This window comes from Protopterus annectens, chromosome 8.part0, assembly GCF_019279795.1.
Source record: "Protopterus annectens isolate FY-2018-M chromosome 8.part0, PAN1.0, whole genome shotgun sequence".
Taxonomy (NCBI): Eukaryota; Metazoa; Chordata; order Ceratodontiformes; family Protopteridae; genus Protopterus; species Protopterus annectens.
The window spans coordinates 474,346,635-474,368,251 of NC_056741.1; the positions used below are offsets into that span (position 1 = coordinate 474,346,635).

Here is a 21,617-nt window from a genome sequence, read left to right on the forward strand (position 1 = left end):
TTTTATTCTCGCACTCCAGTTCAGCTTTCCCAGTAGTAAAAAGAATTCCCAAGTTGCATTATTAAATTCCTTTTAATTGGGCAAGGGTTTGGTAGTAAAGGTGTAAAGATGTCAAAATGTTTAGCTTACTTGGGTTATTGTGAAAGTGACGTGTGGTCCTCTGTGAATGCATTTGTATCCTGATGTGTATCCCCTGAAAGTATGCATTGTTCATCGAAGTGAATTTAGGGTTATTTTCTGGTGGTGGTGAAATCACAAAGGTTTTTTTTTAGTTCAAGATGTTCTTCGTGTTTCACTGTTGCAGTCATCACATTTGGGTTATCCCTGCCAGGGTAGCCCTCAGCCAGCCTGAATACCAGAGACTTGGTATTTCTGCGGCTGTTGCTGTCGTTTAAGGACTGACGTCTGGTTGTCAGTGGTATAAAGGAAGGCATCTGACGCCATTACATCAGTCTTTCCTGCTGTGGAGCCCGAAGCAAAAGCAGTTAGCACGAGTGCCGGTCGGCCGCTACCGGAGTTTCGTTTCCGAATTGAAAAGTCTTCGAAAGCTAAGTACCCCATTGGGGATCCTCTTTTCTTGCACTAACAGATGTCAGAAAAATTCTCATCTGTGGAAAGCAAATACCGCACCGGAATTTACACTTACTGCATCACTTGTATAGGTCCAGACCACGACCTCCCTCAATGCTTCTGTGCTTTTTAATGCCAGAACTGTTCGTTGTCGGGCCCTTATTTTAGCCAGATATTTCCATTTACATTTTTTTGAATTCCTATAATAGCTTTGATAAGTTATCAGTCAGCAGATCTTCTGAAAAAAAATCTAAAGATAGACCGCGACCGCACAGGACCAAACCTTCTGATGAGGCTTCCGTTAAGCTGGTAGTCAGTCCTCCGGAAATCAGTGAGGTGCTTTCGCAGCCCCTAATGCCTGCTTCAGTTCATTCGCAGACTGCTACCAAGACCTTTTCAGAGTCTGGTATGCCGCAGAAGTCTTCGTCTAAGGATCCTGCAGTAGTCTCTACCTTGGATGGGTCCAGAGCCACTGTGCAAGTAGCGTTTTCCAAGGTAGTCCTTCGCAACACTGAATCCTGACATAAACTGCCTTCTTTCACTGCTACCTGCCTTCTTTCACTGCTACCGTTCTTTCAAAAACAGAGTTCCTTAGGCCCAGTGGTCGAATCACACCCAAGAACGACTACCCATTCTCAGGTGCCTACTCCCTTGTCTGTCTCAAATGCTTAAAATGGCAGACCACCTTATGCTGATTAGGGCAAGCCAAGCCACTCCCTCTTGTCTCCAGTAGTTTGTCTTAAGAAGGGTCAGATGAATCTGATGCATCTGACTATGAAGACATGAAGCCCTTCTCCACATGAGGATTCTGATGCAGAGGAATCCATTCCTTCAGCCTTTCCCTAGAGGATTTTTCCTTTGGGGAAACCCTGCATACCTTAAGGGAGCATTTCCAATGGGAGAGTCAAGACTTCCCGCAGTCTACAAAGAGACTGAGTTCTTGGACCTTCCACAACACAGGCCCTTGGCCATCGCCCCAGTCCTAGATGTGGTGGATGTCATCTTCCTTGAATCCAGCTTTACTCCAGACGCCCTCCCTCCTGCTCCCAGAAAACCAGACCGGTACTACAGAGTCAGACTCTCATCTCTTTAAAAAGTCCAACAGCTGACCCTGAGGTCATTACTCATGGGCCTAAAAGGATTAAAGCAATCTCCGTCAAGAATCCCACCGCCTCAGGCAGGGATTCCTGAGCACTGGACAGATGGGGTAAAAAAGTATTCACCTCAGCTACTCTTACTATCAGGGCACTAAATTTAGTTTTGCTATCAGGGCACTAAATTTAGTTATGCTAAAGTATCAGCAACATACCTTGGAACTCTTTAAAAAAAAAATTATAAATAAATGTCCTTTCCTGCATGGGCAGACTCAAAGATTTACAGGACTTAATGCATTCTGCTGGTCAAGTAACTAAGCACACTTTGACTGTAGTTTTGATGCCCAAGAAGCTTCTTTCAGGGCAGCAGTCACCAGATCTGTCCTTGGAAGACCTAAATGGCTTGAGGAACAACCCCTGCCAGACCATGTAAAATCAAAATTGTTGGATGCACCTTTGAACAAAGATGACTTATTTGGCACTAAAGCAGAAGAGGTCTTAAAGATGGAAGAAAAGGCAAAATCTCTGCAGACTGTTAAAGATTTCTTACAGGTCCAGCCCCATAGGTTCCGCAGGCATTTTCCTCCAAACACTGGTCTTTCTGCTCAGAGTAGACAGGGCCAGCCTAAGCCCTGTGGAAACAGACTCCCAGACAGCAGCCCCAGGGGTTGCAGAGATCTTAGCAGTGGACTTACCTCCACTTCTAAACCAGGGAGTTCTAAGCTACCCCCATATGGTAAGAACTCCAATGACTCACCCTCTCCTCTGCCCACTATCGCATACCTCTAGGAGGAAAGCTCTCCTTTCACTCAAGCACCAGGGCCACCATTACCAAGGACCAATGGTTTTTGAACATTGTCTCAGGGATACAAATTCTCTCTCCACACCCTTCCAACCCCAAAAGGAGAATTTTCACAAAATGCCTGGCTCTGGCCATTGCCTTTTGCAGACAGATATTCAAATTTATCCCTACTTAGAAGACTGCCTTATTCAGGCAGACAGCCAAGAAAAGCTGCTCAAAGACCTGGCCTTTGTAAAGGATCTACTAACCTCCCTAGGGTAACACTATCAATGAAAATAAATCTAAACTGGTCCCCACCAAAAGGATAATCTTCTTGGGAGTAAGTCTGGACACAGCATCCCAGATGGCACGCCTTACACTAGAGAGAAAAATGTTCCTATTGGCTTACTTCTCTCAACTAGCCACCAGGCCTCAGCTTTCTGCAAGGAAAATCATACAAGCCCTGGGGTCCATGGCCTGTTGCTTACTCCTCATTCAATATGCCAAACTGCATATGAGGAAACTTCAGTGGTAACTAAAGAGCCTTTGTCAACACACTCAAGTTACGGAAACTTTTCTGCCTATTCCTTGCTTGAGGAAGGGATTTCTTTGGTGGGAAACAGCCTGCTCCCACAACAAGGGACTGCCCTTCTCCCCACACCCTGCCACCCAGACCCTCACCACAGACTCGTCAGACTGCACTTTGGGCGCACACCTGGACAGCAGGTGCCTACAGGGCTAATGGAACCAACGACTCCTCCCCATGCACATCAATCAAAAAGAGATGGCTGTGCAGCAGGCCTTGATAGCTTTCAAAACACCTCTCTCTCCAGGGGTTCTCCTGATCAAAACAAACACCACCACTGTGATGTGGTACATCAACAAGCAGGGAGGGACTCGCTCCTACCCACTGTGTAGGCTGGCATGGCCCTTTGGTTCACAGCCTCTTCCATGCAGATACCTGTTGGCACAATACCTGCCAGGCTGTCTCCACTCCCTGGCAGACCAGTTAAGCAGAAAGCTCTTGCTGCCCCTTGAGTGGCAGCTCAACAAACGCCTTATTCCTAAACTCAGAAAATGGGAACCCCGGAGGTCAACATCTTTGCCTCCCACACCAACCATTAACTCAGCAAATTCTGCACCAGGGAGCATCACTGCATGGCTTGGAAAGTGGATGCCCTGTCCTTCCCCTGGGTAAACATCTGTCTGCCTTTCCTCCCCTACCTTTCATTCCCAGGGTACTGCTCAAAATAAGGAAGGAAAAACCAAGGACCATTCTTGTAGCTCCAGAGTGGCCCAGACAGCACTGGTACCCCTTGCTGTGCAGCCAGTCCCCGCTGCCTCCATGGAATCTTCCTCAGATTCCAAACCTCCTAACCCAGAGGGAGGGGGAATTAATGCATCCCCAATTGCAGACACTAATTTGGTAGCTTGGCTTATACCCTAACCAGTCTGGTAAACGGGTTCTGGATGTTATTAGAGACCAGACTCCCTAGCACCAGAAAGTCTTATGCAAGTAGATGGAAAAGGTTCTGCACCTGTATCCAGGCTTAGGGGGCCAATATATCGTAGCCCTACATCCCTCTCATCCTTGATTACTTAGTTGACCTACTACACAGTGGCCTCTCTAAAAATTCATGCCTCTGCTATTTCTGCTCATTTTCCCACGGAGCAGCCTCTTTTTTTTTTTTTTTTTTTTTTCCCCACACCCTCTTATTACAGTTCCTCAGAAGGACTTGCAATTTGAGGCCCCCCAGAACGGCACCAACACCAGCTTGGGACCTTAACTTTGTCTTGGAAAAACTCACCCTGCTCCCTTTCGAACCAGCTTCTGCAGAGCTAAAATTTCTCTCCTGGAAGACTCTTTTCCTCCTGGCCATCACTTCAGCCAAGAGATTCTGAGGTGCAAGCACTCATGGCTGTGGAACCCTTCATCTTCCATGCAAACAGGGTATCCCTCTGAACTAATCCATCCTTCATGCCCAAGGTGGTATCCAGTGTGGTTCTCAACCTATCCCTCCGTTTACCCACCTTCTTTCCTAACCCCCTAAACAAGGGGGAAAGGGTTCTGCACTCTATATGTGCACAGACAGCTCAGATACTATCTGGCCAGGGCTAAACCCTTCAGAAGGTCTGATCAGTTGCTGGTTAGCTTTGCTTCAGGGGCAGAAGGCAAAGCCATCTCTAAGCAAACCATTTTGAAATGGATAGCACACTACATCCATTTCTGCTACCAAGAGCATGGCAAGCCTCCCCTCAGGGGGTTGGGACCCACTCCACTAGAGCAGCCTCCACCTCTGCAGCTTTCCTAGAGTCCCCACCAGGGACATCCTGGAGGCTGCCACCTGGACATATGTTCATACCCTTACCAAGCATTACCACCTGCCTCTCTTCTCCAAGTCCAGGGCAGGGTTTGCCTCTGCAGTCTTGCGTGGCATGCTAGCCAGCCCCTAGCTTGCTGGACTGCCTCCACCCATTTCTTTAGCTTTGGGAATTTACCCAACTGGAATGACTGCAACAATGAAATACTAAGAACATAGTACAGTTGTGTACACTTACTAAAAATGTAGATGCTGGAGTGTATTCACTGTTGCAGTCCTGGTTTCCCTCCCTTTCTTTCTCTTTCTTTCCTTAAAAGGCACATACTTGTATTTTTCCATTGGTGGGGTTCTACCACCAGAGCCTGGCCTCCTATTTTGTGGGCTCTTGACAGGTTATGGCAAGAAAAACTGATTTAATGGTGTTTGATGCATTACTTTATACCACTTACCTGACGTCAGTCCTCAAGCGACAGCAACAGACACAGAAATACTAACTCTCTGGTATTCAGGCCAGCCAAGAGCTACCCTGGCAGGGATAACCCCAATGTGATGACTGCAACAGTGAATACACTCCAACATATGTGTTCCTGGTAAGTGTACACAACTGTACTGTTGTCTAGGCAGCTTTAACCTGTTTTGGATACTCCTTTCAGTTCTGGGAACCATTTCAGAGATTTTAGAGGGGGTAATGTGATGGTGACAGCTGAGCACCAATGGTGAAGGTTTTGAAACTGGCAATGGTGCTTAATCTTACGTCACTGATTTGATTTCCCTTAAATTCATTTGGCTGCTCTAATAGCACCTTAACACCAAAAAGCAGTTGTACCAAATGTCTGGCCTGGTTAGGTTTGCAGTATCATTTAATGTAGTTTAACATTCACACTCTGAAGATGTGGTTTTTCATTGGATGTTAACAGCAGGGTCTGGTTACTGCTGTGAATTTAGTGGTATGGCTTGCATAGTGGTATGCATTAATAAGTAACTGAAGCTGTACTGTATAGATGACACTTCTCAATATTTTTGGCAGGTATCAATATCCGTGTGATTGACCCTTTCACAATCAAACCTCTGGATGCAGCTACCATCATCTCCAGTGCAGTCGCTACTGGAGGACGCATCATTACTGTAGAAGACCACTACAGAGAGGGTAAGTAATGCATTTTGTGCTGCTTCCGTAGCCATAGATGGAATAGCTTGCATATATGCTGTTAAGGTAATGTTTGCAAACTACAACCGCACACAGACGGCACATGCAGATGACTGCAAGGGGCATAATGGGTAAGGTGTTTACCTTATCGACACAAGGTGCAGGGTTTAATTCTCACATGGGGTAATTGGCTAGGCTTAAAATGGCCCACAAGGGCAGTTAGCTTAGTACTAATCTATGAGCCTATGAGAAGTAGTCACTCTGCTGTACTCTCCTTTACTAGGCACTACAAGCTAGACTCTGTATGTAGAGCAGGATTTGTCAAAGCCATACTTCAAGGACTTCTAGACACTGGAGCTTATCAATCCAGCCATCCATTCTTCCAAAGCTAACAGTCATCCCATATAGCTGAGATGAACATTGAATTGTGCAAGTTAACATAATCCAGTGATCTATGTTAACTACTCTTAGCTCCCTTCCGTCTTCCCCCTTTTTCCTAATCTTTCCAGTCCAGACTGAGGTCCTTTACATTGCCCTCCTGACATGACCATTTGCTGGTTTTGAGTAAATGGCTGTAGAGCCTCAGGTGTACTGCTCCCCTTTGAGCAGGAAAGATTTGTCATACAAGTGTGTACTCGTGCGAAGGGCAGGTGTGTTTTGCAAGGAAGGAGCCCAAATCTTTGTAGATTCAGGCTGTCTAGATGCATCCTTATAGTAGGTACTGCAACAATGAGCTAGTCTATCATTTACTATTACTGTAGGTTAACTTGCACAAATATAGCTGCCATTTCAGTGCACCTTCATTTGGTTAAGAGTTAAAATGATCTGTGACTGCAGATAACTTCCCACTTGTCCCCTTGGTTGAACATAGCTGCTGTAAAGTTCCCTGGATTTCGGGCAGGTGTAGATATCCTTGTAAACAGTGTACTCATTTTGTTTAATGTATGTTCTGTGGGCAAATAGGCTTGGAGATGGATGCCCTTGCTTTAGCGTATGTGAATCTGGGATCACATGAGATGCTGAGGAAAAAAAACATAATTGCAGTGGCAAGATAAACAGTTGAAATCTTAAAGGACTAGCCCCTCGAATCAACTAACATGGTGGGAACATTTTCAGAGGAAAAAGGTCTCAGTTTTGGTGAACCTCCAAGTGTAATGATGCCAACACCAAATCTGCTGGTCTGCCATGTTTGGTAGCCTGAAAGTTGCTGCTGTTAATGTAGCCTAGCTCTTTCCAAAGGGAAGGGTATCTTGACATAGAGCTGATTTTAGTAGTATAGCTTGTTTTCTGAAGTGTGTGTAGGTGAATGTTGCCCACTAGACCAGTGGTCCCATTTCTGGGGATACGAGAGGTGGCATTCTTGGAACTTTTGTGCTTTTTCGGTAAGTGTTATGGCATCTTTCACAGATGCTTGGGCAGGAGGTACCTCAGTTTAATGCCTCACTTGAGGGATGTGCAGCACCCCCTTATGCTGTCGTGTCAGAACTGGAAAATTAATTCTACTACCTGGGAAGGGAATAGAACCCACAGCTTTCAGCAAAGGGGAATGTGCTACCTCTTGCTATTGGGACTAAAAGCATGTGATGCTTTCTGGTACACAGTCTCTACTACACAAATGTTTCCTGTGTTTTGGGTGAATGGTGGTGTCATACCTTGCTGTGCATTTTCAGTTTGGGTGCAGGAGGAGCTTTGTATTCCCTTCCCAAAACTAGGCATCTTTATTTGCCCTATCTTAGTGGATGCATCCATGGTTGCCGTTTCTTGGGGACTGGCCATAAACTTGGTTCTGTAAGAATTGTATCCAGTTTCACAAGGGAGATGTGGTGTTTGTCAGGTTAGTGATCTAGGAGAATGCAAATGTTCGTATTCACTGCTGCTAAAGACATCGTAGGCTCATAGGTACTTACTAGGCATGCAGTCCAGGATGTAATTTGAGCTTGGCCCAGTTGCCCGACTTAACTTTCTAGTGATTTTGCTCAGTCCTACAGTAAATTAAATAGAGGCTGAAGAAGTCAAGCATTTGACTACAGGAAGCTGCTTAACAGCTCATACCTTTAACAGGAACTTCCAGTGTTTGCATTTGAAACTTCAGGCAGGCTTGACATCCAGCTCCTTTTCTAGAGCTCTGCACCCTCTTCTCTCTAGGCCATGAAGGCACACACCCAACTTGGACGAGAGTGCTTTACTGTTGCAGTTAACAGCAGTGGGAATTCTGATGCAAGCTGAGTCTGTCTAGCATGATTTTTCCGAGCCAAGCTGCCACCTTCCTGATATTGTTGATATTCATGGAAAGGCAAAGTAAGCATGTCCTGGTATAGAGTGTATCTGCTAATCTTTTAGTGGACATGTGCATCTAACCAGTGTGCTTGTGATGCTGCTGATGTCATATCTAGACCAGCTCTTGCTGGATCAGTAATGAGGGCATGTTTGGAATTGTTAAAGCTGAGATTGAATTGCTTCCCTGGATATAGGTGTTCTATTTGAACCTTCCTATGCGGAGGTCTTAAGATGGATGCAATTGGGAAATTTTTCAACCCTATTTTTGTAAAAATGAATAAGCTTTTTTTTTTCCAATTCAATTTCCTTTTGTAGAAAACTCATCTCAGCAAGGTTCAGGTAAGCTGAATTTCAAAATGGCAGAGAGGTTCAAAGGAGGGGCCTCTTAAAACCAGAGTAGTTAAGCAGATTGAGTATTTGTTCTTTAGTTATTACCTTCCAACATTGTAAAACCTTTTCCCAAATTTTTAGGTTTTTACCTCTTGACAGCAGAACCCCAGATGTGTGGGTCCTGAATAATTCAGAAAGGGTTAGTTGGCAGTCCCTTCCTTCTTTCAGGGGATTTCCTGTTGTCTATCAAACCAGACATCTGATCCAGTCTTTAGACTTGTAATATATCTAGGGGTGATAGAGGCAGTCCCTGTACATGTCTGAACCGAGAGATTTTATTCAAGTGCCTGAGAAAAAGTAGGTATTTGAGAGAAGGACTTTCTGAATCTTCACTTCAGAATTCCAATATGCTTATCCCTTCAGTTTGTGCCTCATTCCACCTCTGTCAGTCTCTTGGATTTCAGAATTGCTTTCATTTTTCAATTCTCCCTTTTGACTAGTTAAAACTACAAGAGTTTTGCAAAGAGTCGGACTCCAGTTACAGCCCAATGCAGGTTGCAGCACATACACACTTTTTTTCTATATTTGGTCTCAAATTTTTTTTCCCCCCCCTTCAGAAAGCAGTATTTGGGTGCATCAAAAGGGAGAGACCTTGGGTGGGACATTTCCTTTCTTCCTTCCAGCTCCAACCCAGTCTAACCACAGATGCTTCTGATTTTGTGGGGGGAGGGAGTGCCATTTGTAAGGAGCTGAAAGTTCATAGTCTGTAAACTGGACAGACCAACATGGGTAAAAGAAGCTGTTATAAATGCTCTCATCCCTACTCATGTGGGTGCTAGGCCCTTTTGCAGCAATCACAACAAATTAGTGGTGTGGTATATGAACTAACAAGGGGGAGGTAGATAAATACCCCCTTTGCAGACTAGCTGTGGTAGCATAGGATCTAGCAGTTGGCTCAGTTTTCACTTCAGACTTGTCTCATAGGAAAACATTTATCACTTATGAGCAGAGTCAGGATATACCCTCAGGAATAGAAATTGAACTGGAGATCTTCAGGAAATCAGTCTGTGGAAAGCTCCACAACTGGATAAATGGAGGAAAACAGACCTAACACAGTTGGCTTCTGCTCAGGATTCCTTGCAGGCAGACCTGAAAGACTTGTATTAGTTACCATGTAGGGGAATGTTTATGCCTTTCCATAGATAATCGGGGTCATTTTAAAGTTCAGGACTCAAGTTTTGGCCCAGGCAGAAATACTTTAGTGAAATTGGCCAAGGACAGTTACCACAGGATTCCTTACACGGTGGTGTTTTGCTTGCACAGTGGGTTGTTTGATGCATCTCAGACTTCATCTTCAGTTAGTTGCCTGGATGATGGCGTTTACCTTTTTAAGCACATTTCTGAGGATGTGTAGCAGGTATTAAAAGTCTAAAAACCCACTAGTAGAATATTGCATCTGGGGAAACTGGAAAAGTTTTTGTAGTTGGCATCAAAATACCTAGACCCAAAGTCTACCCAGATGAAAAAGGGGGCATAGTTTATATGTAGAAACCAATTAAGGTAAGGCCTTGCAGGTTTTTTAGAGTTATTATATTTTAAATTAATAAATGGAAGTTTAGTATGCTGACCTTTACAGGCACCTCTGACTCTACAAGTAAAGTATGTCTCTAGCAGAAATCAAGCCTGTGACCTTCAGTTAGGAAGACATGTCTCTGGATAATCTTGGATACTATGAACAGGTTTCATTCCCCCTAGAAATCTCAAACTTGCTGAAAACCTCAAGGTGCAACATGGAGGGATGCTGAAAGCCTTGGTATACAAATCAGCCACCATCTTTATAGTTGCCCTGGCCAGACCCCTAAATGAGGAAAATCCACTAGAACAGGTGAAGTTCAGAGTTGCAGCATGATTTCTTTGTGCAGAATGCCCAAAGGTAGTCTGCTTGATCTTTCAGAACTTTAGCAAACATCATTGAGTTGATTTTTACTTATGATATATGTACAATGGCAAGAACGGCCCTCAAGTTTACAATTGTTGGCTGGGGCGCCTTTATTTGTGGTTTCATTGATTTAGTACAAGTAACTGTTCACTTAGAGGGTTGTGGCTCGAGTTTGAAGCTGCATATTCTGCTTGCTTGAACCAGCAAAGGCTTGATTCCCAACAGTCTTCTAGAAAGCATGAGATTTCATGGGATGCTACAAACTTATAAATGCCTATACAGAAATCTGACTGCTAGTCGTGTTGACCCCTTTTTAGAAGGCCACGAGAGGATCTGGGCTTATTGCGTTGCAATTGTTGCTGTTTAGGGCCATCATTTGTCAAATGCCCAATATAAAATGACTTGAAATTCTGAAGCTTGTTGAAAATTTGGCCTCTGACATTAGAAAAACCTCTGCAGATCCTTATCCATTGACAGATTCTAATCAAAACTGGCTTTCCACCTCCTGAATTAAAGTCCAATTCTGCAGAAGTATTTTTTTTTCATTGGGAGCTCTCATGGACATTGATAAAGGGACACATTTCCCTCACTAAGTAGGCGGACTAGTTTGAACTCCAAGTCTGGTTCTGAAATTCCATACAACAGTCAAACGGGATTTTTAGGGCTCTCGAGTCGCATCTGCATCAGTTTTGCAAGCATGTAATTGTTTTCATTTTGGCTATGAAAAGTTTACTAGCTGGTTGCAGATGGGGCATCTCAAATTAGGTACACGTGATGGTGCTGTAGGTGGAACAGACCCTTGTATATATCCGCTGTTGCCTCGCATGTAGAGCAGCTGAAGGTCAGAGGAGAGTTGTATCAAAGCTGCAGGACAGACATGTCTATGAAAAAAAAATTGTGGTGCTTAATGTGGTCATGGAGAGGTTTATATTTGGCACACTATATATGGCTCACAAATTAAAAAAAAAAAAAAAATCCAAGGGACGTGCAGTGTAACAAGCTATCAATACTTACTCTGTGATGTTCTTCGTGTTTCACTGTTGCACTCATTACATTTGGGTTATCTGCCTGCAGGTAGCCCTCAGCCGGCCTGAATATCAGTCTTTGGTCCTGTCAGATGCTGTCTTCCATGACGTTGGGTAGTCAGGGGTATAAAGCATGCAACTGATGCCATTACATCAGTCTTTCTTGCCACGTGGTGCCAGAAGCAGTTTGCAAGTGCCAGTCGGCCGACTCCTGAAATTTTCATTTTCAAGTTTCAGAACCGAAGTCTTCAAAAAGCTAAGTTACCCCGTTGGGGATCCTTTTTCTTGCTCTAAACCGATGTCAGTAAAATTTAACAATTGTTTTACCTGTGGAAAGCAAATACCTCAAAGATTTTCATTCGTACTGTATTCCTTGCTTAGGCCTAGACCCTGGTGTCCCTTGCTGCTGGTTTTGTGCCTTATTCAATCCTCTAACTAGTCGGCCCATTTTTGCAGCAAACTATTTCGGTACTCTGTTTTAATTATCCAAAAATGGCTTTGATAAGTCATCTGACTACGAACATTCCAAAAAAAGTAGATGGACCGCATGGGTCCAAAGATGTCGACACTTCCGTTAAGCTAGTCGCCAGTTCGCTGGTACTGTGAGGCGCTTTCGCAGCCCCTGATACCAGCTACTTCAGATTCACAGGCCTCTACTGAGACCCATTCGGAGTCCGGTATGCCGCGAGATGCTTCTTAGACTATGGAACCTGCAGATGTCTCTACCTTGGATGGGTTCAGAGCAGCTGTGCAGGCACTGGCTTCTGAGGGTGTATTCAGGCCTATTGACTTGTATTTCAAACAAACGCCAACATCTTCAAGGCCTAAAACTTGACCCACGCCTAGAAAACTACGACCAAACCGCATGGTCAGGCCCATATGCCTAAAACCAAATAAGAATGGCGAAAGACCTTATTACTTTAATTGGGGGAAACCAGCCTTCTCCCTCTGACCTAGAATTGATTTTCCTTCTGATTCTTTTGATCAGGATTCTGAAATTAGTTTCTTCTGATTACCAGGATTTGCCCTAATCTACCTATGAGGATTCTGATGCAGAGGACTCCATTCCCTCTGTTTCCCCTCCAGAAAATGTTTCTTTTGGTTAAACCTTGCACACTTAGGGAGCATTTCCGCTGGGAAATCCAGGATTACTCTGACTCTAAAAAGAGGCTTGGGGAATTCTTACTCCTATCTCAACACAGGCCTTTAGCTATCCCTCCTGTCCTGGACATTGTAGATGATGCCATCTTGGAATCTAGCCTGGCCCTAGACACTTTATCTCCAGCTCCCAGGAAACCTGACCGGTATTTCAAGTTCCTTTTCAAGAATCCTACTGTGGACCCAGAGACCATTTCCCAGGGACCTAAAGGCATTAAGGCTACTACTGCCAAAAACCCTACCCCCTCTGATAGAGATTCCATGGCCTTGGACAGATTGGGTAAGAAGGTAGCCACTTCTGCTACTTTGGCCATTAAGGCCTTAAACTGCCAGTTTCATATGTTAAAGTATCAGCAACATATTATGGGACAAACAGAAAATGATGTTGATTCCTGACTGTTCTGAAAATAAAGAATTACAGTATTTAATGCATTCTGCTGAACAAGTTGGTAAACGTACACAATGTGGTTTTGACTCTTTAGAAGCATCTTGCAGGGCTGCTGCCACAGGGTATGTTCTTATAAGACATGCTTGGCTTAAGGAGCAAAATTTGCCAGATCATGTTAAAGCTAAATTATTGGATGCTCCCTTAAACCAAGATCACCTGTTTGGCAACAAAGCAGAAGTCCTCCTTAAAAAGATGGAGGAAAAAGCAAAATCTATGCAAACTGTTGAAGATTTCCTGCAAGTACAGCCTCCCAGATTCAGTAGGCATTGGCCTAAGAATTGGCCTTCTAAGAATTGGTCCTTTCCTGTCTCTTCCAGGCCTTTAGCCTAGGTGGTAGACGTTCCTGGGTTTGGACTGAAGTCTCAAGGTACACACAGGCCTAAGCAGTGGGGGTCTTCCACTTCCAAAGCTGGAAGTAAGACCCCCCCCCATGGAAAACTGTCACAATGACTTAACCTTAAACCTTCTCAGCCCTGCTCAACTGCATGCTCCTTTAGGGGGAAAGATTGCACTGCATGCAAAAAAACTGGGAACTCCTTACCCAGGGCAAATGGGTTTTAAATAGTTTCTCAAGGATACGGATTCCACTTCCACACCTTACCAACCCCAAACAGTTGGTCAGACCTTCCCCCAAATCAGTGGGCAGAGGCTCAACAGCAGGTTCTCTCCTAAGTATCAGGGATATTCAACCTGTCCCAGCAGAAGAAAGGGGACAAGGTTTTTACTCAGGACTATTCCTGGTACCCGGAAAAGACCTCTCCTGGCGTCCTATCCTGGACCTCTCTATTCTAAGCACCTTTTTGGTAATCCCAAAATTTAAAATGCTAACGCTTCAGCAGCTGCTTCCTATGCTGGTCAAAGATGCCTGGTTGGCAGCCTTAGACTTAAAGGAACTTACCTGCACATTCCAATAAGGGAATCTTGCAGGAAATACTTACGCTTCAGAGCAGCCTGCTCTGATCGGTTCCCTGCACTTCCCTTTGGGTTATTTACTGCGCCCAGAGTATTCACAAAGTGCCTAGCTCCAGTTATTGCATTTTGCAGGCAAAGAAATATTCAAATATATCCATACCTGGACAATTGCCTAATTCAGGCAGAAAGCCAGGACATGCTACTAAATCTGGCATTTGTAAGGAAACTTCTAACCTCACTGGGGTACACCATTAACAAAAAGAAATCTCATCTAGTACCCTGCCAACAAATTGTATTCCTGGGAGCAAGCTTGAACGCAACTTCCCAGATGGCTTACCTCACACCAGAGAAGTTTGACAGCCTACTTCAAGCTACTGGCCGCAAAATCCCAGCTAACTGCTAGGAAAATCCTGCAAGCCCTGGGGTTCATGGCCTCTTGTATTCTAATTCCATGTGTAAGACTGCATATGAGGAAACTACAGTGGTATTTAAAAAGCCTATGTTGTCAACATTCACAGGACCTGGAATCAATGATTCCCATCATTCCTTGCTTTAAGACAAGAGTTCCTTTGGTGGGCAGAGGCCTGCCACGACAAGGGACTGCCATTCATTCTACCCCTTGCTGCCCAAACCCTAACAGACTCATCAGACTGTGCATGGGCTCACTTGGCAGGGCAGTGCATTCAGGGCAAATGGAACCAGTCAGATGTCCCTGCATATCAATCAAAGAAATGTTAGCTGTACAGAATTCACGTACAGCCTTAAAGGACCACATTCTTCCAGGAAAATTATTGGTAAAGACAGACACCACTGTTATGTGGTACATAAACAAGCAGGGGGGAGCCCACTCGTACCCTCTCTGCAGACTAGCCATGGCTCTGTGGAACACAACCTTGAGCTACCATGTGCACCTACAAGCTCAGTTCCTGCCAGGCAAGCTCAAGTCACTGGCAGACCTAAGCAGAAATGTCATGGACCCACACGAGTGGAAACTGGAACCAAAGATATTCAACATTTTGAGAAACAAATGGGGGAACCCAGAGATGGGCGTGTTTGCCTCCCTTCAGAACTACCAATTGGATAAATTCTGTACAAGGACTCCCCTTAGCCAAGCTTGGAAAGTGGATGCCCTGTCTTTCACCTGGGAAAGCCTCTCAGTTTATGCTCCCCCCCCTCCCCCTGCCTCTCCTATCGAAAGTACTGCTAAAGATCAAACAAGACAAAGGACAATACTGATTGCACCAGACTGGCCATGCCAACACTGGGTACCCCCTCTTGCGCAGTATGTCACTGCTGGATCCATGGCACCTGCCTCAGACCCCTTCCCTGCTGTTCCCAGCAGGAGGGCCAGATTCTGCACCCCCAGCTTCAAACCCTGAACCTTGCAGCCTGGCTAATTCCCTGAGCTCTCAAGTAGCATCCCTCAGTAAACAGGTGCTAGATGGCATTCTGAAGGCCAGGAGGCCTAGTACTAGAAAATCCTATGCTGAAAAGTGGAAAAGATACTGTTCCTGGAGCCAGACTCAAGGGATGGGCACAACAGTGCCCAGCTAACCACATATTCTTCAATACTGAACAGAAATGTTCTCAAGGGCCTTTCCTTTTCATAAATTAAAATTCATGCCTCCGCCATTTCAGCACATTATAATACTGAGCCACCCCTCCTCTCACCCCCTGCTGAAACGTTTCCTCAGAGGGGCCAAAAATTTAAGACCACCCAGGAGAGCCCCTACTCCAGCCTGGGACCTTAACTTTGTATTGAAAAAGCTCTCTACCTCCTTTTGAGCCAGCTGCAACTGCAGAGTTGAAATTACGTTCTTGGAAAACTGCTTTCCTTCTAGCCATCAGTTCAGCAAGAAGAGTGTCTGAACTTCCGGCCCTCATGTCAGTGGAGCCCTTCATCATCTTCCATGCTGACAGGGTGTCCCTCAGGACCAGTCCTTCCTTTGTCCAAGGTGTTATCCAGTGTGGCCCTTAATCAGTCCATTAATTTGCCTACCTTGTTTCCTAATCCACAGAACAAAGGAGAATGAATACTGCACTCTTTGGACATGTACAGGCAACTTGAGATTTTATTTGGACAGGACTAAGCCTCTCAGAAAAACCGAACAGCTGCTACTTGCATTTGCTTCAGGGGCAGAGGGGTTTCCAAGCAAACAATTTCTAAGTGGATAGGCCATTGCATTTTTTTGCTATAAGCAACATGGAAAACCTACCCCTCAGGGGATAAGATCACATGCCACCAAGGCTGCATCTACCTCTACAGCCTTTCTCAGAGGTGTCCCTACCAGGGACATCCTAGAAGCTGCTACCTGGAGTTCTGTACATACCTTCACCTTCACCAAGCATTACCACTTTCCTAAGTTTTCTAAATCCAGAGCTGGTTTTGCCATGCACCTCACCCTGTGGCTGATCTGATTCTGATCCCTTTCAGACACACATACCGAGGACGTGCTTGCTGTCCTGCAGGAGGCCAGGAAACCCAACCCAACCCAACACAAGGAAATCCAGTCTCTCTAAATGGAAAAGGTTTTCCATTTAGTGTCACAATACAGTTGGACCTGCTGGAAAGTGATATTCCTCTCATCCTGTCTTACCTGTGTGAACTAATGCAGACAGGGCTGTCATACTCATCTCTGAAAGCACACTTGTCTACTATCTGTCTGACTTCCTCTGGAGCCTCCCCTTGCATCCAGACTCCCTGCTAAATTGTTCCTCAAAGGGGTACCGCACTTAAGACCTCAGTCTCCTCCCCCTGGAACCTTAACTATGTATTAGAAGAACTCGCTCTAGCCCCCTTTGATCCAGCAGACAAAGCTCCCATAAAATGTTGCACATGGAAAACTGTTTTATTGGAAGCTCTAACATCAGCCAGAAGGGGTCTGAGTTGCAAGCTCTGACTACACCATTTCTAGTCTTCCACCTGGACAGGGTGACTCTCAGGACTTAACCCATCATTCACTCCTAAAGTAGTGAATGACCTATTCTTGAACCAGGCCATCCGCTTGCCTACCTTCTTCCCCCAACACGCAGGGGGATAGTGAGAGAGTACTTCATTCCCTAGGTATCTACAGACGACTTGGTCTGATTTTCCTAAAAGGTTTGATTTTTATGTAGATAAAACCCAACTGTTTCTCCTTCCACCCCAGAGCCCTGGGGAAAGCTGTAAGCAAACAGACAATTTCGGCCTGGATCTTCTGTGCCATTTCCTTCTGCTACCTACACCATGGAAAGACCTTGCAGGGCAATGTCAAAGCTCACTCCCCTAGAGCAATGGTGTCTTCCTGAGATGGTGCACACCTTCACCAAACACAACAAACTGGACCACATCTCCAGAGCTGCCAGTGCTATCCTACACAGATTCCTGGAAACATCTAGGCCATCTCCCAATCCTGAGTTTTGGCACTCACACACATGTAGAATACTGCAACATTGGAATAGGACATAGGAAAGTTGTGTGAAATCTTACCATAACTGTAGATGTCCTTCTCTTCCATGTTGCAGTATTCCTTCACTCCCACTTTCCCATCTTGTTAAACTGTACTTGCTCTCCTGGGTGACACTGGACAGGCTATGCCCTTTCAGGACTGGCTCCAACTGGGGCTTTTCTTTTTGTTCCGAGGGCTGGTGCGTGCAGATGTCACTTGTGGCCCACATACTTGCTGCCTTGTCAGACGTCCGATGAACCTAGAGGGGCAATCTTTGGAAGCCTGGCTGGATGAACCGGAGAGGAAGGGTAAACACTCGTGTAGAATACTGCAACATGGAAGAGAGGGACATCTATGGTTATGGTAAGACTTTAAACAACTCTTTATACAAACTGGTTACCTTTTTATCTTGTGCTGGGCAAGGGTTCATAAATGGTAGTGTTGAATCCTTTTGATATGGCTCCTTAACTGAATTACTTTCCAATTGTGTTCGGGGGCTGCAGTCAGATCCCACTCTAACAGAGCAGTGATCCCCACTGGATACAAAAACTGTCTGCTCAGGACATTTGAGAGAACAACTCTGTGCTTAAATTCTTAAGGCAAGATTTTCCTCTTGTGCCGGGTTCTGCTGTGTGGCTGAGGAGCTGTACTGCAGTGGTAGTCTGAGTAACTGGTTATAGTTTTATTTTGTTAATCAGGTTAGAGCACTGACCACAATTGACAGATTTCAAAGTCCAAAAAATAGTGACTATTTTTAAAAATATTCATATTTACAAAAAAAGCTAAATGCATGGACATGTCGGTGCTTTTTCAGGTGTGATATCAAACTTCAATCTGTCATTTATTGACCAGTCCTGAATCTTGACCAGAAAACCACATTTTGAGGAAAAGACCAAACGCATGGGGTAAAAAATATGGGCGGTTGAGCATATGCTCTGCTGTCCCTGATTTTTTAAGGTGGACTTTAGTCAGTCCTCTTCCTATCTACATTCCTACGCTAGCAATGAATCCAAGGACTGTTTCAGTGTTGTGTAAATGTTGGGCAGGAGTTGAGTGCTGATGTAATGGTTAAGGTGCTTACGTCAGACGCAAGGTAAAGGTTAGATTCCAACCTTTGGTAGGGAAATTGGTTAGGCTGAAAAAAAATGGATTCTTGGGCAACTAGCTTAGTACTTTACTATGACCTGTATTTGAGTTTCCTGAGAGGTTCAAAAGTCCTTGTACAAGCCTGTGATTGGAGGCACTCCTAGCCACAGCATACTCCTACATACATTTTCTACTGAAAACATAACTGAATAATGCCAGCAGTTCCTGTTGAGGCATCTCAGACAAATGTCTAGATAGAGACCCTGGGCTTGTAGAAGGTGTTCTTTAACGAGTGCGTATATTGTTGTCGAATTTTTAAAAGTTCGAGCATCATATGGTCAAAGCCATATGATCAAAATTTTAAGCTTGAAACGCTAAAAAAAAATTGACAGGAAAAACCTACCTGACTGTTTTAAGCAGGGTGGCAAGCCACCCTGCACCCCCTGCTGTTTAAATATGCCAACTCCCGAGTTTGCACTACAGTGCAGGAAATGGAAATCTTCCCATTCCGCACTGTACGGAGATCTCAGTTGAAACTTTCACTTTTAAAAGTTCAATCATATGGTGTCTACCATATGACGGTCGAACTTTTAACAGTTCGATAACATAATATACTCCCTTTAAAGCTGTGGAAGTAAAGCTGCATAGGTTGAATATCTGCTTTGGTTCTTTAAGGACAAAGAATTATACTTGAGCAGTGATCTTCTCTTAACTGCTTGTTATAGTGAGTTACTCTAAGCATCCGATTCTCAGGTCCCCAAAGATTAATTTGTGACTGCAAAGTAGCCTTATTAATTTCAGGACTAAAAATGACGAGTAAGATTATGCTACCCAGATGAAGTACCTGATTTCCTTCAGACTTGATTTATGCCCTTCCATTTCCTTGCTTTGGAGTATTGCCATTTATCTTTGGTAACAGTGATCTGGTATAGCTTTCTGCTGCAGTGCTGTCAACTGGATCTTCAAGCTCCTCCCTTATATTGCCCCTATGCTTTGGGGGTCTTTGCTGGTTGACATTCGATATTGTTAAGATGATTCTCTGATCTTTACCTCAGCCTAGGTCCTTCCTTGATGTAGGGACTCCTACCCTTCTGCCAGTTAACTTGTCCTTTAAGATGGTCTGATAAAGGGCTGTTTGTTCACTTGGGAAACCAAAGAAAGCTGACTTGATTTACTTGTCCAGTCTTTCCTGATTGGACCAGAGATGGTAATTCGGGAAGTAAAAGTTGCATAAGAATTTTTTAATTTGGAACTACACTTGAATTGTAATTTTTATTTAGCAGTTCATATAATCTTTTTCTGTGGATATGTAGTTTGAAGAGATTTTGTGCAGTAAAACAAGAATGTAGAAGTTTCTGAATAGGTGTAAATGTAGAGCAGCTAATTACTTTCTTTTTAAAAGCTAGTTAAGCTTCAACTGTTCAGGCATCTTAATGAAGCTGATTTTTTTTTTTTAACTTCAGGCGGACTGGGAGAAGCTGTATCTGCAGCTGTGGCAGAAGAACCAAGCATCATTGTTAAACGTCTGGCTGTAACTCAAGTCCCACGCAGTGGTAAACCTGTTGAGCTTCTGGATATGTTTGAGATCAGTGCCACCCACATTATGAATGCAGTAAAGGCTGCCTTTGCGAATTAAAACTGAAGAGTTTGGGGGGGGAAAGCAGCTGTCTGGAAAAATGCCACATTCTGAATTTTTAACGCAGCTAATACTGCATTGAAAAGCAGGACCATTCTCACTAAAGGAATGATTACACCATGACCGGCAGAAAAGCTCTGAAGGATTGCTGGATTTTCTGTTCCTGGTTTGAAACTGACACTGTTTTCGATGGTGCACAAGTCCATTCCTTTCTGTGATAGTTTCAGTGTTACGTTTGAGGAGACCATTTGGACTTCATTGCTTAAACTGTGTATATTAATGTCTTAATTTAAAGTCTATATTAAATAAATTCCACAGCATTTCATTGTTCATTCCAGGTCATTTAATGGACAGTAATTTGTCATTTTATTTGCAGTTTGAGGAGCAGTATTCATTTTCTCATGTTTCAGTTGAGGGTCACAGTTGAGCTGGACCCTGTCATAGCATTGTGTAAGACAAAAATTCGCTTTGGATTGAATGCCAGTTCATCTCCCGATGCGCTTGTACATGCTTGTGGACAATTTTGAGGGTTACCAGTACAGCTAAGGCACATCTCCCAAAAAAAGCATTAAAAATGTGTATACAATAGTGGCCACAACACTTTAGGGTTGACAGTAGACCAAATATTACTTTTAAGACAGGTTTGAACCTAAATGTTTTAGAGATGTCCAAGGCTGAACAAAAGCTAAGGGTATCCCCATATGAAATGATGTGGGATGTTCGTGTTTCAGTGTTAAGTGTTGCAGTCATCACACTTGGGGTTATCTGCCTGCAGGTAGCTCTCATTTGGCCAGAATACCAGAGTCTTGGTATTTATGCGTCTGTTTCTTCCATGATGTCAGGTTGTCAGGGGTATAAAACGGGCAGCCGACGCCATTACATCTTGAGTAAAATTAACAAAAGAATTCAAATATCTTTTATTTTTCCTATGTTTCTCTTGTACGCTTCTGTGTGTGAACCCCGGGTAGTTTCTCTTTAGTGGTTCTTATATTTAGTGTCTGTTAATCTAATTGTTTAGGCAGCTAGTTCTCCTCCCCCACTAGTGTGTGTGAAGGCGTGTGCAGTTTTCCTTTTTCTTATACCATGGCCGAAGGCCCTAAGGCCATTTTTTCTAAATGCACAGTGTGGTCATAAGCTGTCCCCAGCAGATGGCCACACTCTGTGTGTGTTGTGCCTGGGTGTGGAACACCTTTCCACGGGCTGCACGATTTGTGCAGCCTTTAATCCCAGAGCATTGAAAGACAAAGGCCAAGCTGATTTTGGCAGGCCTTCTGCTACCAGAATCTACTTAGTCTTCTGCTGTGGTGCCAGCCGCCTCTACGACTGCCCCACCTGCTACTTCCGATCCCCTGGCCTGGACTCCCCCACCCTCTTTGGTTCAGGAGGAAAGGGAGGGAAGAAAAAAGGACAAGAAAGACAGGGGGGGGGGGAACACCGCAGCCATAAAAGGCGGTCTGAGTAGACT

General features: G+C 44.4%; 1 protein-coding gene across 1 annotated transcript in view; it reads left to right on the forward strand.

Annotated features, from left to right (window-relative positions):
- The window catches only part of LOC122808888 (transketolase-like protein 2), a 327,865-nt gene extending 307,388 nt beyond the window's left edge, over nucleotides 1-20,477 (forward strand). The window contains exons 13-14 of the mRNA XM_044080001.1: nucleotides 5,794-5,913; nucleotides 19,980-20,477. Coding sequence (XP_043935936.1) covers nucleotides 5,794-5,913; nucleotides 19,980-20,152 — 293 coding nt within the window. The 3' untranslated portion in view covers nucleotides 20,153-20,477. The remainder of the gene's footprint in view (nucleotides 1-5,793; nucleotides 5,914-19,979) is intronic.
- The last annotated feature ends 1,140 nt before the right edge of the window (nucleotides 20,478-21,617 follow it).